The sequence below is a fragment of the Podarcis vaucheri genome, assembly GCF_965113315.1.
Source record: "Podarcis vaucheri genome assembly, chromosome: 11".
NCBI classification, from domain to species: domain Eukaryota; kingdom Metazoa; phylum Chordata; class Lepidosauria; order Squamata; family Lacertidae; genus Podarcis; species Podarcis vaucheri.
This window is the reverse complement of record NC_138749.1, coordinates 62,710,746-62,728,282: the sequence shown is the minus strand read 5'-3', so window position 1 is coordinate 62,728,282 and position 17,537 is coordinate 62,710,746. Positions and strand designations below refer to the sequence as shown.

Genomic DNA, 17,537 nt, shown 5'->3' with positions numbered 1-17,537 from the left:
CTATTTTTTTTAAAAAATAAATATTTATTAAGTTTTCACAAGTTTTAAAAAGACATACAACACACACAATACAAAAATATACATACAATAACAAACAAACACGTATAATTTCCTCTCCCTTTCCCCCCTTAAACTTACTTCATCGACTTCCCCATACCTCCCCTTTCTGCATTCCAATTCCCAAAATTGTTTCAGCAAATCCTCCCCTTTCGAGTTCTAGACAGAGAAATGTTAGCAACAAATTCAAGTTTCTACACATGTTTTGAAGCCAAGCAAAGTGCTTCATCTGTGATCAAAGTGCCCCTTTCCCATAGCTTCCCTGTGTTCCCTGTGATATTGAATGCTAAGTGTGTGCAACATAAGGGAACCACTTAGGGACAGAGGCCCATGCTGCACAGCTTATTATGGTCTCCTTGTGTGGGGTTTATATATCAATTATGTGTGATGTGATTGGTTACAGAACTACACATATCATACACTATGTTGTGACAAGATGGGGCTGTTGTTGACATAGGGATGGCTTAAAAATGGTTTCCCCCTTTCCAGTGAAGTCAAGAAGTGTGAAATTTTAGGTTGGTATCAAAATATGCCCTTGACGGGAGGATGGCAATGAAGTGAGAGGGTATTGTTTGGGTTTTGAAAGAAGTATTCCACTCCTGCCTGCTACCCCATCCCACCCATATCTCTGGCACCATGTGGCATATGTTCACTAGTGGAGTGACTCTGCAGGTGTCTCAAGGGAGTTGTTCTGGCATATCTGTCATGCTGACTGTGTATCTGGTGTGGCATTACTGCAGTGAGTCTTCCACTAAATCTTAAAGCCCATCATCCAACATAACTCCGCTACAGTATTGCATCCTCAGTTCCACACTAGGGTAAACTGTGAATAAACTGTGATAGAAAGTAATGATGAGTCTGAATTTGACTGGTATTCAGACTTTTAAGTGTAAGCCAAGAAAAAAATTTGTCTGGGCCAGTATGCGTAGCACAAAGAACATCTGCATTTTATCTTGTGCGCCAGAAGATGAAATTATTTTGGAAGCCATGAGACATAATAGTGAAGGGATTGTTGCGCTGTATGTTAACCCACAACATCTCGACTAGAATAGAATAGAATAGAGATTTAACAAACTGAAAGGGCTTTAGAGTGGCAGATTACTTACACGCTACATCACCAGTCTTTCATGTTCTTCAGTCAGGTCACTGAAGCAAAAGGGAAATAAATCCAGAAGAATATGTGTTCTGCAAAACAGCCTCCATATATTTTAAAATTTGAGCTTTTTCTTTAAAAAAATAAAATTTCAAGGAATATTATACATCAAATGGTCATAATAATGTATAGCTGAATAGATAAAATTGTTACAGCTGCTACTGCTGCTGCAAATGTTATTTTTATTAATTTAAATCATTTGAATACTGTCTCTCCTCCCACCACACACTATTCTCAGGGTTCTCCTGCCCTCCTAGCCCATGGGGGGGGCAAAGAGGGAGGAAACTGGAGAAGGCTTTGTTGTCCTGCGAGAGCCTTTGCACTGGCTTCTGCTAGAGGGACTTATCAGCTGAATCCTGCACTTCACAAATATGGTTTTAGTTGATATCTGAAACATGAAAATGTGCATATACATTGAGCCCCTAAATGACATGGACAAGAGGCCTTTTGGGGGACGAGTGTCATCAGGCCTTAGGGACACAGGACTCTGCCCTGCACGGAGACAGATGGCTAGTATATCTAGCTCAGTATAAGCTACTCTGCATAGACTGCTAGTAGCTCTCTAGGGTTTCAGACAGGAGTCATTTCTCAGTCCTACCTTGAGGTGCCAGGGAACAAACATAGCCCTTGAAAGGTGGGGTTGCCTTATTTCAAAAAGTGAAAATCAAGTAAAAAAAATTGTTAGCAAAGTTGTTGAGCTTTTTTGAGGGACAAATCCTGGCTATTTCTAGGAAATCACGGACATATAGCAGCCCTATGAATGTTAGGGAAGGCCTTCAATGTGGTGCAGGTCTGATTGTCAGTCATCTGATACCACACTGGGTATCTCTAGAAATGCACAAAAAAACTTTGGGCTGTTCCTGAGTCCAAGATGGGGCATGCTGGATTCTGGACCTGACCACCAAGGCATTTTGGTTTTGGTTCTGCCAAAATAACCTGGACTGGGAATGTGAGTTTTCATCCAGCCTGACTTTTGCCACGAATGTACATTCAAGTATTAGAAGCCAGCTAATCTCACGTTAGTGTAAATCACCATGCCTCCCTTTCCACTGATTTTGTAATCTGTTTACAAAATGAAAACTGTGTCAAAAAGGATTTGGCATCAAGAGAAAATGGTGGTAAATCTTTGAAACAAAATCCTTATAAAATCCCTATAAAATGTAGAATTGTAGGAGTCTAGCAACATATACACACATTCTACTCCCCACCCCATGGAGTTTCGTGCATTTATTTTAGACATTAATTTGTTAGATTAATGTTGTAGTTCAGTGGCTGTCAGTATGATAACTAGACTGAGAAATAATGTATATTGGGGTTATTATTTCATTCTCAGCAGGTCTATAAGACCCTCAGATTTATAAATACTTATATGTTCAGAGACTGGATAGGTCCTAGGATTTTATTATATGTATATATTGTTTCTGTTACACCTTATTCCATAATTAGAATTATCTCTTAGAAGTATGTTACCTATTCTGTGCATTTGTATTCATATCTGTATCAGCTTTTGCAAAGCCATAAACTGAATATGATCTAATAAATAAACAGTTCCCCCTCTGGCTGTAAAGGCAGCACATTCCGATCGCATCCATGCTACTTGCTATTCTAACCTAACAGGTTACTTTTTTCAGTCATGTGTGCATTGCTGCAGTGTTGCAACTGCAAGGTGGTAAACTTTCTCTACTATTCTTCACCTGATGAACAGATTTGCTTCTGACTGAGCGTACATTTTTCAGAGATAGTCAGAGCAGAATACATTTCTTTGAGACCATTCCATTTATTTTCAGTTTAAAAGCATGAGAACCACACTGTCTGGTATGAATGAAAAGTTACTTTAGAACATCAGATGGTATCCAATGATTTTTTCCTGTTAGCACAAAGACTTCTGCCTGCACAAGTTCTCCACCCCACCCCCAAATCTGTTATGGGGGATCCCCCAGCCTTCTGGATGAGAACGGTGGGCATTGGAGTGCACAGGGAGAAGAGAGAAAGAAGGTCCCATTTGCAGGCAGAAGGGTTGCACGCAATCCACTGAGATTATACATTGTGATATTATGTATTTTATGGCCTATGAGGCAGAAGAGGAAATGTTTCCAGGCACTGAAAATAATAGTAAATGTACTGAGTGAAGAGATTACAATAATCTACTCTGTACAAGTAATCGCAGGAATTTCTCGGGTGTGGAATGAAGGACTTTGTACAGAGAGTACCTTGCCTGGTTTATCGGTCTGTTGAGCTATGCTTCATCTAAAGTTACTGTTTTACGTTGCAACCCTTGCATTCAGTAAGCCCCACTGAATGCAGTAGGATTTGTTTCTGAATAGACATGACTGGGATTTCCTTGTTAGTTGAAGACAATAAGTTGTCTAGGAAAAGTGGTTATTCATTAATAATAATATCAATCTAGCTGCCTTGAATAGACATAATATCAGAAGAACTCTTGCCCAGATAATATTGAGACATGTATACATCTGTGGCTTAATGCCTGAGCAGCAGTTCACTGACCTACAAGAAATTAAATATGCATCCAGTTGACCACCAGTGGTTCATCACATGCCCTAGTGATTTCAAATTGTAGAATTCCTAATCCCCATGGACCTATAGGTGTAATTATGTTGTTGGCTTTGCCACTTATTACTTTGACTACTGACAAAATATGGTCACGGGTGGCGCTGTGGGTTAAACCACAGAGCCTAGGACTTGCCGATCAGAAGGTCGGCGGTTCAAATCCCCGCGACGGGGTGAGCTCCCGTTGCTCAGTCCCTGCTCCTGCCAAGCTAGCAGTTCGAAAGCACGTCAAAGTGCAAGTAGATTAATAGGCACTGCTCCGGCGGGAAGGTAAACGGCGTTTCCATGCGCTGCTCTGGTTCACCAAAAGTGGCTTATTCATGCTGGCCACATGATCCGGAAGCTGTACACCGGCTCCCTCTGCCAATAAAGCGAGATGAGCACCGCAACCCCAGAGTCGGCCACGACTGGACCTAATGGTCAGGGGTCCCTTTACCTTTACCTTTACTGACAAAATGTATTCAGGGAGACCAGGTGGATATAGTAGAAGATATTGCTGTATTACTAGACTAAATGAAGTGAAAGCATATTTGGTTACATCAGAGTTCAAGAACTTTGCATCATATCAACATATGCAGCTTTTTAAGTAGCACAGCTGATTCTGTATCCTTGTGAAGAAGCACATTCATGGAAATCATTGAAGTTTTCAGGTCTTCCCTGGGACAGAGATGCATTTGCAGCCGCTTTTAAATTATATCTGAATGTAGTTTAAGAGATGGATAATGTCAAAAGCAGCTGTGAACGTAAGTATTTATAAGCATTTCCATCTGACTGGAAGATAGAATTGTTGACTGGTCAGCATTTCATGTCTCATGTGCTCATGTACTAGGCCACAATGCCTAGTACATAGTCCCCTCTGGTGGAGACTCAGAAATATTACAGCACTAATAATCTTGCAGCTGGAAAAAGCATTATGCAAACCTTGAATATTACCGTTTTAGTTTGAGAACAGAGGGTAAGATCAGCTGTGCTAGCTAATGATAAATAAGGATATCATAGACATAGGAACAGAATGAGGAAGCTGCCTCAGCCAGTAGATGTGGGGGCGGTCAGCAGCCGTACTCCTTCTGTTTCTCCTGAGCTCCCTAGTTCAGTGGTTTTCAACCAGTGTGCTGCAGCACCCTGGGGTGCCTTGAATGATGGTCAGGGGTGCTGCGAGCAACACTGGCCCCTGTCCCTCTTTCCTTCCTCCTCTGACTGCCCTAGTCATTCCCCTCTGTTGTACAAAAGAGCTCTGCTTACCCCATGGCCTGCCCTGAGCCTTTAACCAGCTTGCTGCCTCAGGTGTAATGAAGAATGCTATTGTACTGCCAGAGTTTTAAAGAAGATCAAGCTGCCAGTCCAGCTGGTTTTTGCATGTAGAATGGGAAGGAGGTATAATACTGCCTTTCACTTCAGGTAACAAAAAGCCACTGTCACAGGCTAGTCCTTTGTAGGGACACATGATTAGGCAATGTTTCATGTACAATAGACACCACGGTGGGGCATCGTTACTCTCTGATGTTCCCTTCAGCAAAGTGAGGACAATTATCAGCTGCACTGAACCTGATTTGCAGGGCTGGCTCACCCATGAGGCAAGGTGAGGCGACCGCCTCAGGCAGCAGAATCCCCATGGGCAGCAGATCCAGCCTCCAAGGTGTGCATTTGCCTGCTCCTGCTGCCACAGTGGCAGCAACTGTTTTATTGTGCTTTTTATATGTTGGCAGGAGCCCAGAGTGGCTGGGCAACCCAGGCAAATGGGTGGGATATAAATATTGTTGTTATAGGACGTCCTTATTTTCATCAGAGAAATGTTGGAGGGCATGAAAGCTGTTATAATAGGATTGCAATAGGTAGAAGGCCACTGTGGCTTGTATATTTCTGCACATTTTAAAATCAGGATTTCAGTTGCAAAAAGTGAATTAAGTAATTAACAGAAATCTAGATGGATGCTGCCTTGTTGATGATTAGTAGACATTGTTCCCACCCCTTATTTCATTCATATTCTGTGTTACTATGGGCAATATCTCCAGTCAAGGTGAAAGTCTCATCATCTCAGCAAGATTTGCATTTATTTCCCTTTATTATCTAAATGATACTAAATAATCATATCTGGAACCATGTATTCTGGGCACGCATGCCCACAAATATATAAAGTGACATTATTAACTCATTTCCTCCTTATCTCCTAATACAGCAACAACTACTCAGTTTGAGCCATGTGAATCTTCATGCCAAACCTGTGAGAAAACTGCCAGCACATGCACTTCATGTCCCCAAGGTAACAGCATTTATCTTCTTTGTTGCTACACATTGCCTAAAAAATGTTATTGTTTAAAGACAGGCTTTATGCATGAGTGGAGAACATACAGTTAAGAATTCATTAAAACATAACAGTATTTACTTACTTACTTACTTACTTACTTACTTACTTACTTACAAAAAAGCATCCTAATTCTCATTCCACCTTTTTCTGCATTGTAATGGAAACTCTCCATTAATTCCCGAATTAGTTGGAATTTCCAAAATGTCATGCAAATGTCTTTCAAAACATACTTTGCCTGTTTCATTATTTTCAGAGAGATTTCTTTTTGGCAAGTCTTGTATCCGCACTTGCCCACGAGGAACTTTGGGAAATGTGAAGACAAGACGTTGCGAGTGTCACTCCGATGCAGACATGCCACGCTATTTGCACAAAGGCAAATGCTTGCAGGAGTGTCCCAAGTACGTTTCTCTTTATATTAATCTGTGCAGACATGCAGCTTTCCTTCACATACTTCTATGTTGTTCTCACCTCCGTATTTTCTGTGACACAAAATGGATCTAATCCTGCTGGCTGTAGAAAGCTGCATAAAGACCTGAATGCTTCAGAACAATTGCCAATTTGCAAATGAGGGTGCTGAGAAATGCACTGCGGTTTTACTCACCGTGACCCCTCCCCAGGAAGCAAGGCCTAGTCCATAGGTGCCAGCTCTGCAGGGCTGACACACGGCAGGGTCAAGCGTGGGATTCAGGTTCCATCGCAAGACACAGGTCTACACGTATGCCCCTTCCACCTAGACCCCTCTAAGGAGGTACCCCTGTGACCGCGTGGTTCCGAGGTGGGGGTGAGGAACCACTTCACCCCCCATGAAATGTTAGACTAAGGACTCCACCCAATGCCTTATCCACCAAAGTTGTGACTACTGCTGTGGGGAAGGCAAAACCTGAAAATGGGACTAATCTGTTTTCACCGAATATGGCAACTATTATAGAACCACAGCAAATCTAGTAATCACATAACCTTAGAGGGAAGAAATGTTAATATACAACAAGCCCCAAAGTGTACTTATGAAGGTGGGGTGGGAGGATGTGCTCTTGGCCGATTGTGGTCCCAAGGATAGGGGGGACATACTGCCTTTTTATAGCCAGGGGGTGGGTCAGAGTGAAGCCTGCTCCCAAGCCCCACCCCCTTGGACTGGCTTGGTTGGTCAGAATTCAAACGGGGCCTGGCGGAAACTCCTGTCCTTCCCATTGGCTGGCATGGGGATTTTCTAACTGCCAGCTGCCCAGGCCAGCATCGCTCTGAGGGGTCAGGACCTGATGCAATGGGCCACAACTGCCGTCCACCCCAGGACTGGGTAAGCAACGATTTCCTTCCTCAGTCTTTCCATCAACAGGGTTGTGGGTTTTTTAATGTAATGGATACACTCCCAATGGAATACACTGTATTAAAAACAGTTTATTATTATTATTATTGTTATTATTGTTTCAACATACATATAGATAAATAATGAAATATCTCATCCTAACCCAGAAGCTAATGTTTACACAACACATGCATAATTACAGCCAAATGACATTTTATGTGAAACTACTATTTGTACAGCAGGTTAAACAGTTAAACAGTTAAAGTTCACTGAAGAGTTTTATAATGTGAGTGGAGTCCTCTATTTCCTTTTTTTAGCTGTGCCATTCAACTGCAAATGAGCCCTTGTGCTTCAGGCCTTGTGTGGATAGGATTGCAGCCATAGAGTCCTATAGGCTGCATAATACTCTATATTAGTGGAGAAAATATGACCTGACACCTCAAGATCTAAGGCCTTGTGGTGCACAAAGCCATGTCTACTGTGAACGCTTTCTTAAAGCCCTCAGCTCACCCCAAACAGCCTTTTCTAATTCTCTGAGAATTTACAGCATGTTCTGTTGCTTGATCTTTTTTTATTCTTTGCTTCTACTTTAGGGGCTTTTTCACTAAAGACGGGGCCTGCAGAGAGTGCGACAGCCCTTGTAAAACGTGTGAAGGAAATGCCTCCAGATGTCTGTCCTGTGAAAGTCCTTTTCTCCTAGAACAAACAGAATGTAAACTTGCCTGCTCAGAGAACCACTTTGCTGATGATGGCATTTGTAGAGATTGCCCTGAGATGTGTCAGGAATGCATTATCAAGAGCTCATGCAAAGGTACTACAGAGAATCAGCAGTATGGCTCTGACCCAGGTCGTTAAATGAATGCCTATTTAGAAATGCAGGGGGCGTGCTTAATACTCTTCCATTTTGGTGTTTTGAGACAAAACCAAAAGCATGGGAAGAATGTGCTGGGAGAAATAGATTGGTGCTTACTGAGGTCTGACATATTTCTGCCCTGTGGACTTTGCAGTACATTCTGATCTAGAATCTCCCTGGACAGCTATTCCTAGCTAGCATATCTGTGTGGGGTCCACCCAAGAGCCAAGCGGCTTGTGTAAATTTGGTGCCTCACATCAATACTGCAAAGACTTTTACAAAACATGCAGATATGACTAGAGTTTTGGATCATGCCACTCTCATAGAGTCTGAAAGAAAATCGCTGTATTCTGATTAGGGAGGGGTGAGAGCCTGTCGACTTAAGCAGCAGATAGCAAGAAGAGAAGAGCTCTTGTTGAGACATGGCTGTGGCAATGGTTTTTAGTTTTGTTGCAGCCAGCAAAACGTAGGACAGAGGAAAGGGAGAGTTCATAGCACATTCAAGAGCACACTGTGCTATTTTGTATTCTTTTGCATCTCCTGATATATTCTCCTCTTTCTCAAAAGTGTGCATTCCACCATTTCACCTGCACAATGGGAATTGTTTACGTTATTGCCCACCTGACTTCTTTGCTGACTCCAACCGCTGTTTCCCCTGCCATAAAGACTGCAAAAAATGTGATGGACCAGATTCCAATGACTGCACTGATTGTTCAAAGGAAATGTATCTATACAATGGTGAATGTTTTTCAAATTGTCCAGATGGCACTTATTACGAAGAAGAGACTGACATCTGTAAAGGTATGTTTTTCAATTCAGAGGCAGAGGTCAGAAGTCATTTTGATCAGTAATTCCCTGCCAGAAGACATCGATGTTCCACTGGTATGGATGCAACAAATTAACTAATTAAAGGCTTATTTGTCGTCATCGTCCCCCCCCCCCCACACACATGCACACACACTTCTTATAGGCAAGTTTACCCCAGAGGTGGGGATTGCTTGACTTATGAGCCAATCATGGACCCCCAGTGATGTCCAATTTGGTCACCTAAAGCAATTTCCCCCCAAACCACAACCACCTATCAATCAGTTGGTGTTAATTCTGTGTTGGCTGTGGATGCCTGTTCTTAGTACAGTGCCCACCCAATGCAGTGGGAATAAATGTAACATGATCCCTGGTACAGCATGCATTCTGTGAAAAAGACAGATATGGATGCAGAAACAGTTGCAATAGAGACATAGGTAAAGCTAGAGATTGACAGTTAACTGTATAAATAGACTAAAAGGAGCCAGGTAGCCATCTGGGACTTGTAAGAGCCTTGAACAAATAGTTGTGATTCTTCACATTTCAGACTGTGACAGGACGTGTCAGACCTGTTCTTCTTCCACTGACTGCCTTACCTGTGCCGAAGGTCTGTTGATGACTACTTCAGGCCTGTGTGAGATGCCCCAAGGCTGTTCCAGCACTGAGTTCTATGATGGATACACCAAAGCATGCAGCCCTTGTCACAGGAAGTGTTTGGAATGTACAGGCCCTGCTGAAGATCAGTGTTTCAGCTGTCCCCAAGATATGCTTCTTCTCAGTAAGCCTTGCCCCTTTCCCAAGGTTGTATCCTTCTTTGTCATCTTCTGTTTCTTTGTCTTCTGTATTTAAGTTATTCTGTGAATGACTCAAATCACGTAAACACAAAAGTAAGCAACTTGCACAGAGCTGTCTAATCAATTCAAGGAGATTGGGAAACATGCAAAGTGGGCAGGTGCTCTGGATCAGATCATGAGAGTCTCAAACCTTCTGCTAATGGGAATCTTCCAGTAGAGCTTATCTAGGGAACTGACTTTTCCAAACCAGTTACTCCTTGCACCTTAATACCAGCTTGCCACTGACATTCATGTGATAGTGCCTGCCAACTCCGCCATAGGATTTCCATAACCTTTTCCTGAGTTACAAGTGAAAATGAGAAAGAATTGGTTTTTGTAAGACTCTTTCAGTATCCCCAAGCACAGTTGAGTTGATGTTTCTTATTGCAGTGCAAAAAGGGAATGCTGCCTGTCTGTAATTTGGTGCTGTTCTCTCTGCAGATGGAACCTGTGTTGAAGTCTGTCCAGATGGATATTATATGGACAGGGATGAAGGCCAATGCCACACTTGCCACAGGACTTGTGAGACTTGCAATGGGAAGCACAGCAGACAGTGCCTGTCCTGCCCACCAGGCTGGTACAAGCAAGAAAGGGGATGTGTATCAATTTGTACAACTGGGTAAGACATTAGGTGTCAAGTTGAAAAGCTCTATTGGATAGGAGCTATGCTAAACTGTAACATAATTCCCTTAGAATTGAGGAGTGTAGCCTGAGGATGTCCTGGCATACTGAATCTAAATGATCGTTAATGTTCCTATCAACTAACACCCAAGAGGAAAGGGGAAGATATTTTTACCAATATTTACTAATATTGCAACTCCCCGAAAAGACGGTTTAGTTTATAAGTTGGAACTCTTTCAGAACTGCTGGCTGTAGCATAACAGTGAATGCCAAGATAGTGAGACTAAATTTATGAGCGATCCTTGCCAAAATGATCAAGGTGCATAGCAATAATACCAAACACACACTCCCTTTTTCTTTTGCGAGATTCCCCTTTCACTCATTTCCATGTTAGAACTTCATGGCTATTACAAAGCACAAACACCCAGCATCTGTTAACAATTCAAATTTTCAAAATGCAAAGAGAATCAAGAGACATTACCCTTCTCAAGAATCCTTGTGTGCTTTGTTTGTCTGTTTCAGGTACTATGCAGACAATTCTACTGGCTCTTGTGAGAGGTGTCACAAAAGTTGCAAGAAGTGTATGGGACCAGAATCTACAGACTGTCTGTCCTGTGATAAAGATTTATTCCTGCTTCACTCCAAAAATGAATGTCACATTTCCTGTCCTGAAAATTACTATGCTGATCGTGATGCAGGCAGCTGTGAGCGGTGCCATCCAACCTGCCGTACTTGCAGTGGTAAGATACCACACTATATGCTTCTGCATTCACAAAGTCTTTTTCTTTTTTGCTGCCTTCACTGCCACTAGGTAGGCTCAATGATGAGCCCTCACCAGTGTTCTATTGCATTTAACTGGAGTTTTCTTTCACTTGCATTTGATATGTCTCTCAGCTTGTTTCCTCGTCCTAAGCTCTGAAGTATACCAAACAGGCTCCACGAAGCAGGAGGGGGAGCTCAGGAATGATAGTGTCATCCATCAGAGGTCAGATGGGGCTTCACCAGAAAATTCCCCAGAGCCATCTGGAAACCCATTGGATCCATCAGCTTCCAAGGCTGAACCATCCTAGTAGGTCCCCTGCCTCTGTAGAGAGGGAAAGGTGCTGAAAGCCTAAATCTCAACAGAAAGTGATCTGACCACCACAAGGGACTGATGTCAAGTTCCTCCACTTTCAGATCACCCTCTTCCTGCCTAATTAAGAAAACAAGGGCAGAGTGTGGCCTGTCACATGGGCTGATGACATGTTGAGGCAGCCCGATGGTCACTGCAGCAACCATTAAGTCCTCAGCCACCCCAGGACCAGTTGCCTTGGCAATGTCGGCATGGAGGTTGAAGCACCCCAAAACTATCAGTCTGGGGGTCCTCAGCACTGCCTCTGAGACCAGCTCTGTCAGCAGCAGAATCGCTAATGTATCCTGATTGCCCAAAGCCAGGAACACACACACTAGATTCCCCTGCAGGTGGACAGAGAGCCTGGGGGGGGATTTCTACGGAGCACAGCAACTCCCCCTCCCTGGCCCTCAGGTCTGCCCTGATAATAGTACCCAGATAGGTACAGCTGGGTGAGACCAACTCCACCCTGCTCACCCACCCAGGTTTCAGTGAAACAGGTCAGATTGGCCTCTTCACCCACAATCAGGCCATGGATGAGGGAAGTCTTTCTAAGAGCTAACCTAGCATTCAGCAGCTGCAGACCCGAGGGTTGGCTGATAAGACAACCACAGTTCCCCAGGTGTAATTATGGAGGGGAAGGGGGGGTGTCTGAAACTGATATTGTAATAGTTGAATTATTTAACTGGAGCCTAGACAAGATACCTCTAGAATGGTTTTTGTTTCAAAATCAGCTTAAGCTTTTAGGGATCAAACACTGCAACCTGCTTATTTTACTCTATTTACTTCGTTAATTAAATGAAAAACCACTGGTCTTCAACTGGTGAGTCGGGACACGCTACGGTGTTGCTGCCTGACCTAAGGTGCAGCACCAAGCGCAGCTTACAAAATAATAAGATGAAATGAGCTCCCGATTATCTGTTTGGCCTAAGGGACTGCAGAGACTGAAGACTACTGAACTACAAGTTGGGTGATTTTCTATTACTTACCTTTTTTAAGTGATTTTATTTGTTGTTTTAAGGGAAAGGACCGCTCTTCTGCACATCCTGTGTATGGAGCTACCATTTCGCTGCTGGAATCTGCAACTCAGAATGCTTGCTAGGAGAATACAAAACCTCAGAGGTACTTCATACACCAACTGACAAAGAAAAACAAACACACACACCTTCACTGGCATTGTTACATTAAACTAGGGATTGTGAAGCATTTCACCAAGCGATCCATACATTAACTTCCCGTTCTCTCCTTGTTACAAATTATTACCAGCACCCATTGCGCTGTCATATTTTTTCCTACTCGCTTATTCTCATATATGAAGCAACTAATGGAGGAGCAAGATTAGATTTAAGAACAGAGTACAATCCTGTAGTACAGATAAAAGGACTTTCTGCATCAATGGTCCTTCTAGAAAATATCTAAGTGTGACTTAGTTGGCTATCTACAACCCATTGTGAGAAGAACATGATTAAGGTAGACAGAAGCACAGCAAAGAGATCTTTGTGTCACTAACAAGCAGAACTTGCTGGCCAGATCTTTGCACGCTGAAACAAAATATCAGTTGGTAGAGCATGGGACTCTTAATCTCAGGGTTAAGGGATCGAGCCCCATGTTGGGCAAAAAGATTCCTGCATTGCAGGGTTCCTTCCAGCTCTGTGATTCTGTGATAACAAATAAGAACAGTTATCTCTAGCCTGATCCCATGGTCCAGCTTCCCAAGGTTATCAGGGGCCCTGATCCAGCTACATGCAACACATGCATGTAAATAAGCTTCTGCACAGGTACATACATACATATATACATACATAAATACATACATAATTTTATTTGTATGCTGCCTTGTCACAGTTCAAACCATGCTCAAAGCAGCTTACAACATGAAAAACACACATAACTACAATGTAACAAAAGTAGTAATAAACAATAAACAAAACATTAAAAAATACACAACCAAACTGAACAATTTCCACATAAATCACAAGTTCGAAAATAAAGATACAAAAAACAGCAACAACGACCCCCACCCCAAAAAAGAACCCTAAACAACACCGCAGCCCAAGTGTCTGTTCAGCAGCTTCACCTTTGTAGCTGGAGTCAGTCAGGGCTCTGCTCTTCCAAGCAGGAGCAGGTCTTGCAGGACTCGCAGTCAAGATGGCATTGCAAGGAACAAGGAACTGGATAAAGAACTGGACAAATAGGTACAGTGTGCATGATTCCCTAGCCCATGCAACAGGCAGAACTACACACATGCAGATTTTTTAAAGGTGAAATATTTCTGATTGGCTGTTCAATAGCTGCATTGAGTCCTCCCTGCTCCTTCTTCCTAGCTTTATCAGCAGGATTCAGGCTTTTTTAAAAGGGCTATAGGAAAGCCACCTGGCCTGGTGCATGTACACGTTTCGTTTGGGACCAGACAGTTTCATATTGTATGGTAGGTTTCACCTTATAGAGTCCAAGTCCAAGTTTCTTCCTGTGTTTCTGACTTTAAGGAGCACCCAGCAAGATGTGAAAAATGTCATGACACTTGCATGCAGTGTAAGGGGCCTGGGCCCTTCAACTGTACAGAATGCCATCTTAACATGGAGATCTACCTGGATGAAAATCGTTGTGTGCCATGCTGTAAGAGTTCTGAACTTGTGCAAATTCAGGACTGCTGTGACTGCAGTAAAACACAAGGTAATAATGAGCAGAAAGGGTTGATGGGACATGTTTAATGGTCTTGTACAATGGTCCTTCTTCTCTTCCTTCCCCCTCCCCCTCCTGTATCCAAGTCCTGTGAAGAATTGCAGTGTGAAATTAAATCAGCAGACTGCAGTGGTAAAATCCAGATTTACCACCTTAGAGGTGCATCTGTTACATGCATTGGTCTTAACACAATACTCCTGTGCCCTACTGGTTCTCTTTGTTAATGGACAAAGCTTTGTGTCACAGAGTATTAGCAGCAGACACTACAAATACACCTCAAAATTTCTTCAGGTGTTTTATCAATGGGAATTCACCTGGAGATTCTCTAGTGTCGCTTGTTCCTAACTAACTGTGCAATCCTAACTATGCCTACACAAAATTAAGTCCTATTGAGTTAGGGATTACTCCCAAGCAAGCAGGGTTACGATTGTAACCAAAACTAGTATTTGCAGTGGTGGCCTGTGAAGAGAGAAATTCATGTTTATCTCTTTGTGTGCATGAACAAATCAGTTGTTAGTGATGAATTCAAAACTGGATGGAAAAGGTTCTTCATCCTTATCCTAAAATTTATTTCCACTTTTAAAAACACGTGTGCATGCATGTGTGCTTGTGTGTATATATGTGTGTATATATGAAGGCTTTGTTTTTCAGATGAATGTATATTACGCATCGCTAACTTGCCAGAGGGACTGAGAGGCAAAGCTGCAGCTTTGGTTGTTGCCGTACTCATTTTCTTGCTCCTTGCCATTGGAGCTCCTGTTTTCATATGGAGAAGATCACGGGCCAAGCCCAAGCCAGTAAAGCAAGGGGGATATGAAAAGCTGGGAGATAATGCAAAGGCCCTTGCCTCTCTCAAAAGTAACCACTACCAGGGCACCAGTTATTATGAAGATCAAGTGATTGAATACAAGGACCGGGATGAAGATGATGACGACGATGATGACGATGATATTGTTTATATGGGCCAAGATGGCACAGTCTATCGCAAATTTAAATATGGACTTCTAGAAGATGATGAAGTAGATGAACTGGAGTATGATGATGAAAGTTACTCCTTTAGATAACCTTTAGTTAGATTATGTGTCACTTTGTCTTTCCTGCACACTCAGAATCTCACCTGAATGGTACAGACAGCCATTTACAATAGATATATTTGCAACCATTGTATGTGAGTGTGGGTGGATGTGGAATACTTACTGCTTTGAAGGAGGAGATGGCATTCAGCTTATCAAGTAATTATGTGTATACTACCCTAAATTAGCACCTTGGTAAATGGCTGTCTATATCCACACAGAATTTTTTCAAATATAGTTTGAGTATAATTGCTTCCTCCTGTTCTCTTATTATTATATTATATTGTCCCTAAGGCTCATGATACATTTCTAGTACACGAAACACCTGAGCTGAATGTCCAACTTATAGTCCTCTTTAATGAAGAAGACCACCACTCTAAGCATGGAACAAAATGACTTGGTGTCTTCTTAATTTGACATATCTTTATTCACTTCACTGTTAGTCTACTTATTTTGTGTGACACAATGCTAAAAAGAGTTGGAATGGGTTACAATGGTTCAGAGCTCCATATGCAACTGGCAGACTGGCAACCCCATTCACACACAATGGGATTTCACATAAAGAACCCTGGCAGCAGAATCCCTGGTCAAAGGCTTCCATGTGCTCAACAAGGCTTCCTTCCCTTCTCTGCCTATGTGCCCCATTGTCCCCTGAAATTCCCTGTCGTGCTCAGGAGAATACCAGATACCAGAACTGTGGGGAAGGAGGAATCATTCCACCTGGCAAGCTGATATGCTTCTGCAGATGGGACATTCAACATAGCACAACATTGAATTCCATCCAATAAATATGCATGCTTCAATGCAATATAAGGTTCAGCTTCCCCACCCATAGCCTGTGTTCTTTGTTTTCACTGTTTTGTTGGGAATATTGGGGTTTAGATTCGATAATGCGTTGCTCTTATGCAGCCCCTACATAACCGTGGCCATGACTTGATATGGCACCAACAGACATGACAGGAACACCCATTCCTCTCCTTCCTGCTGCTTCCTGGGCCCTCCAATCTGCTCCAGGAGCCCCCCCCCCCCGCAACCCTCTGGGACAGCCTGGAGGAGGGGAGGGAAGCCTTACATGTGGGTGTTACTCTATGGTTCTATCTTTTGGGTTATTCCACATGAGGCAAAAGTCATCCCATTCATCCCGCTATGATACAAATGTAAAAGAAACAGGTCAGACAAAAGTTCCAATTCATACATGCATGTTCCTAATTTGATGGCTGGTGTCACTAATCTGCAGCACAGACAGAGCTTTCAGGTCACTTCCTGCTATTTCACTTCTAATTGAGATGAAGTAGAATACATTCATCTGGGAGTCATCAAGCAATTACACACAAGTATGTTAATCATGCCATTAGCCCCAAATATCTTGCCAATCTGTTAAATTATGTACTGTTATTAAGAGAGATGTATTTATATTTAAATAGTTAACCATACTGGAATGAGCTTTCATGATATTACTTGCTGCGGTGGATTATAGTTTGCACTGTAATTCATTTTGTGATGGATTTATCTCTCACTAGTCTCCATTTTCAGGGTATATTGCCACCAAATTTATTAGGTCTCTCGGCTTTTTAATGTTTCCTAGTATGCATTAAAGTGCATTTCTCATGGAAGTTGCTGCAAATACCATTCTGTGTAAATGTTCATTTTCATTTTTATTTATTAAATTTGTATAATGTCCTTCATCTGTAGATCTCTGGGTGGTTCACAACATAAAAATACAAGATAAAAACACAAACTAGATAAAAAATACAAGAACAAAATAAAACACAAACCACGAACACATTTAAAAGGGCATCAGCATACCCTCCAACATTTCTCTGATGAAAATAGGGACATCCCATTCCATTACCATTTATACCCCACACATCTTACTGGGTTGCCCCAGCCACTCTGGGCAGCTTCCAACATATATGTCAGGGCCTCAGGAACAGAGGCACAGGGGAGAGAGGAAATGGAGAGCGAAGGGGAAGAATCGGAGGGCAGTGTAGGGGGGTATAGCAGTGACCCGAGAGATTCCATGAGCTTCTCCAGCGAATCAGAAGATTCCCAGAAGGAGGCGCCGATGGTCAGGGCAAGGGGGGCCAGCGGGGACTCCCAAAGCAGCAGCTGGAGATCAGGGCCAGCTTCCCCACCAGAGCGTAGTGGGGGGGAAGAGTCCCAGGTGTCAGGGC

General features: G+C 42.7%; 1 protein-coding gene across 1 annotated transcript in view; it reads left to right on the top strand.

Moving 5' to 3' along the window:
* The window catches only part of LOC309542643 (proprotein convertase subtilisin/kexin type 5-like), a gene marked incomplete at its 5' end in the record, with an annotated part of 53,844 nt that extends 36,796 nt beyond the window's left edge, over positions 1 to 17,048 (top strand). The window contains 10 exons of the mRNA XM_082241454.1: positions 5,955 to 6,038; positions 6,337 to 6,481; positions 7,980 to 8,197; positions 8,807 to 9,040; positions 9,591 to 9,821; positions 10,318 to 10,495; positions 11,020 to 11,237; positions 12,630 to 12,730; positions 14,095 to 14,281; positions 14,942 to 17,048. Of these exons, the coding sequence (XP_082097580.1) occupies positions 5,955 to 6,038; positions 6,337 to 6,481; positions 7,980 to 8,197; positions 8,807 to 9,040; positions 9,591 to 9,821; positions 10,318 to 10,495; positions 11,020 to 11,237; positions 12,630 to 12,730; positions 14,095 to 14,281; positions 14,942 to 15,354 (2,009 nt within the window). The 3' untranslated portion in view covers positions 15,355 to 17,048. The remainder of the gene's footprint in view (positions 1 to 5,954; positions 6,039 to 6,336; positions 6,482 to 7,979; positions 8,198 to 8,806; positions 9,041 to 9,590; positions 9,822 to 10,317; positions 10,496 to 11,019; positions 11,238 to 12,629; positions 12,731 to 14,094; positions 14,282 to 14,941) is intronic.
* Between the last annotated feature and the right edge of the window lie 489 nt (positions 17,049 to 17,537).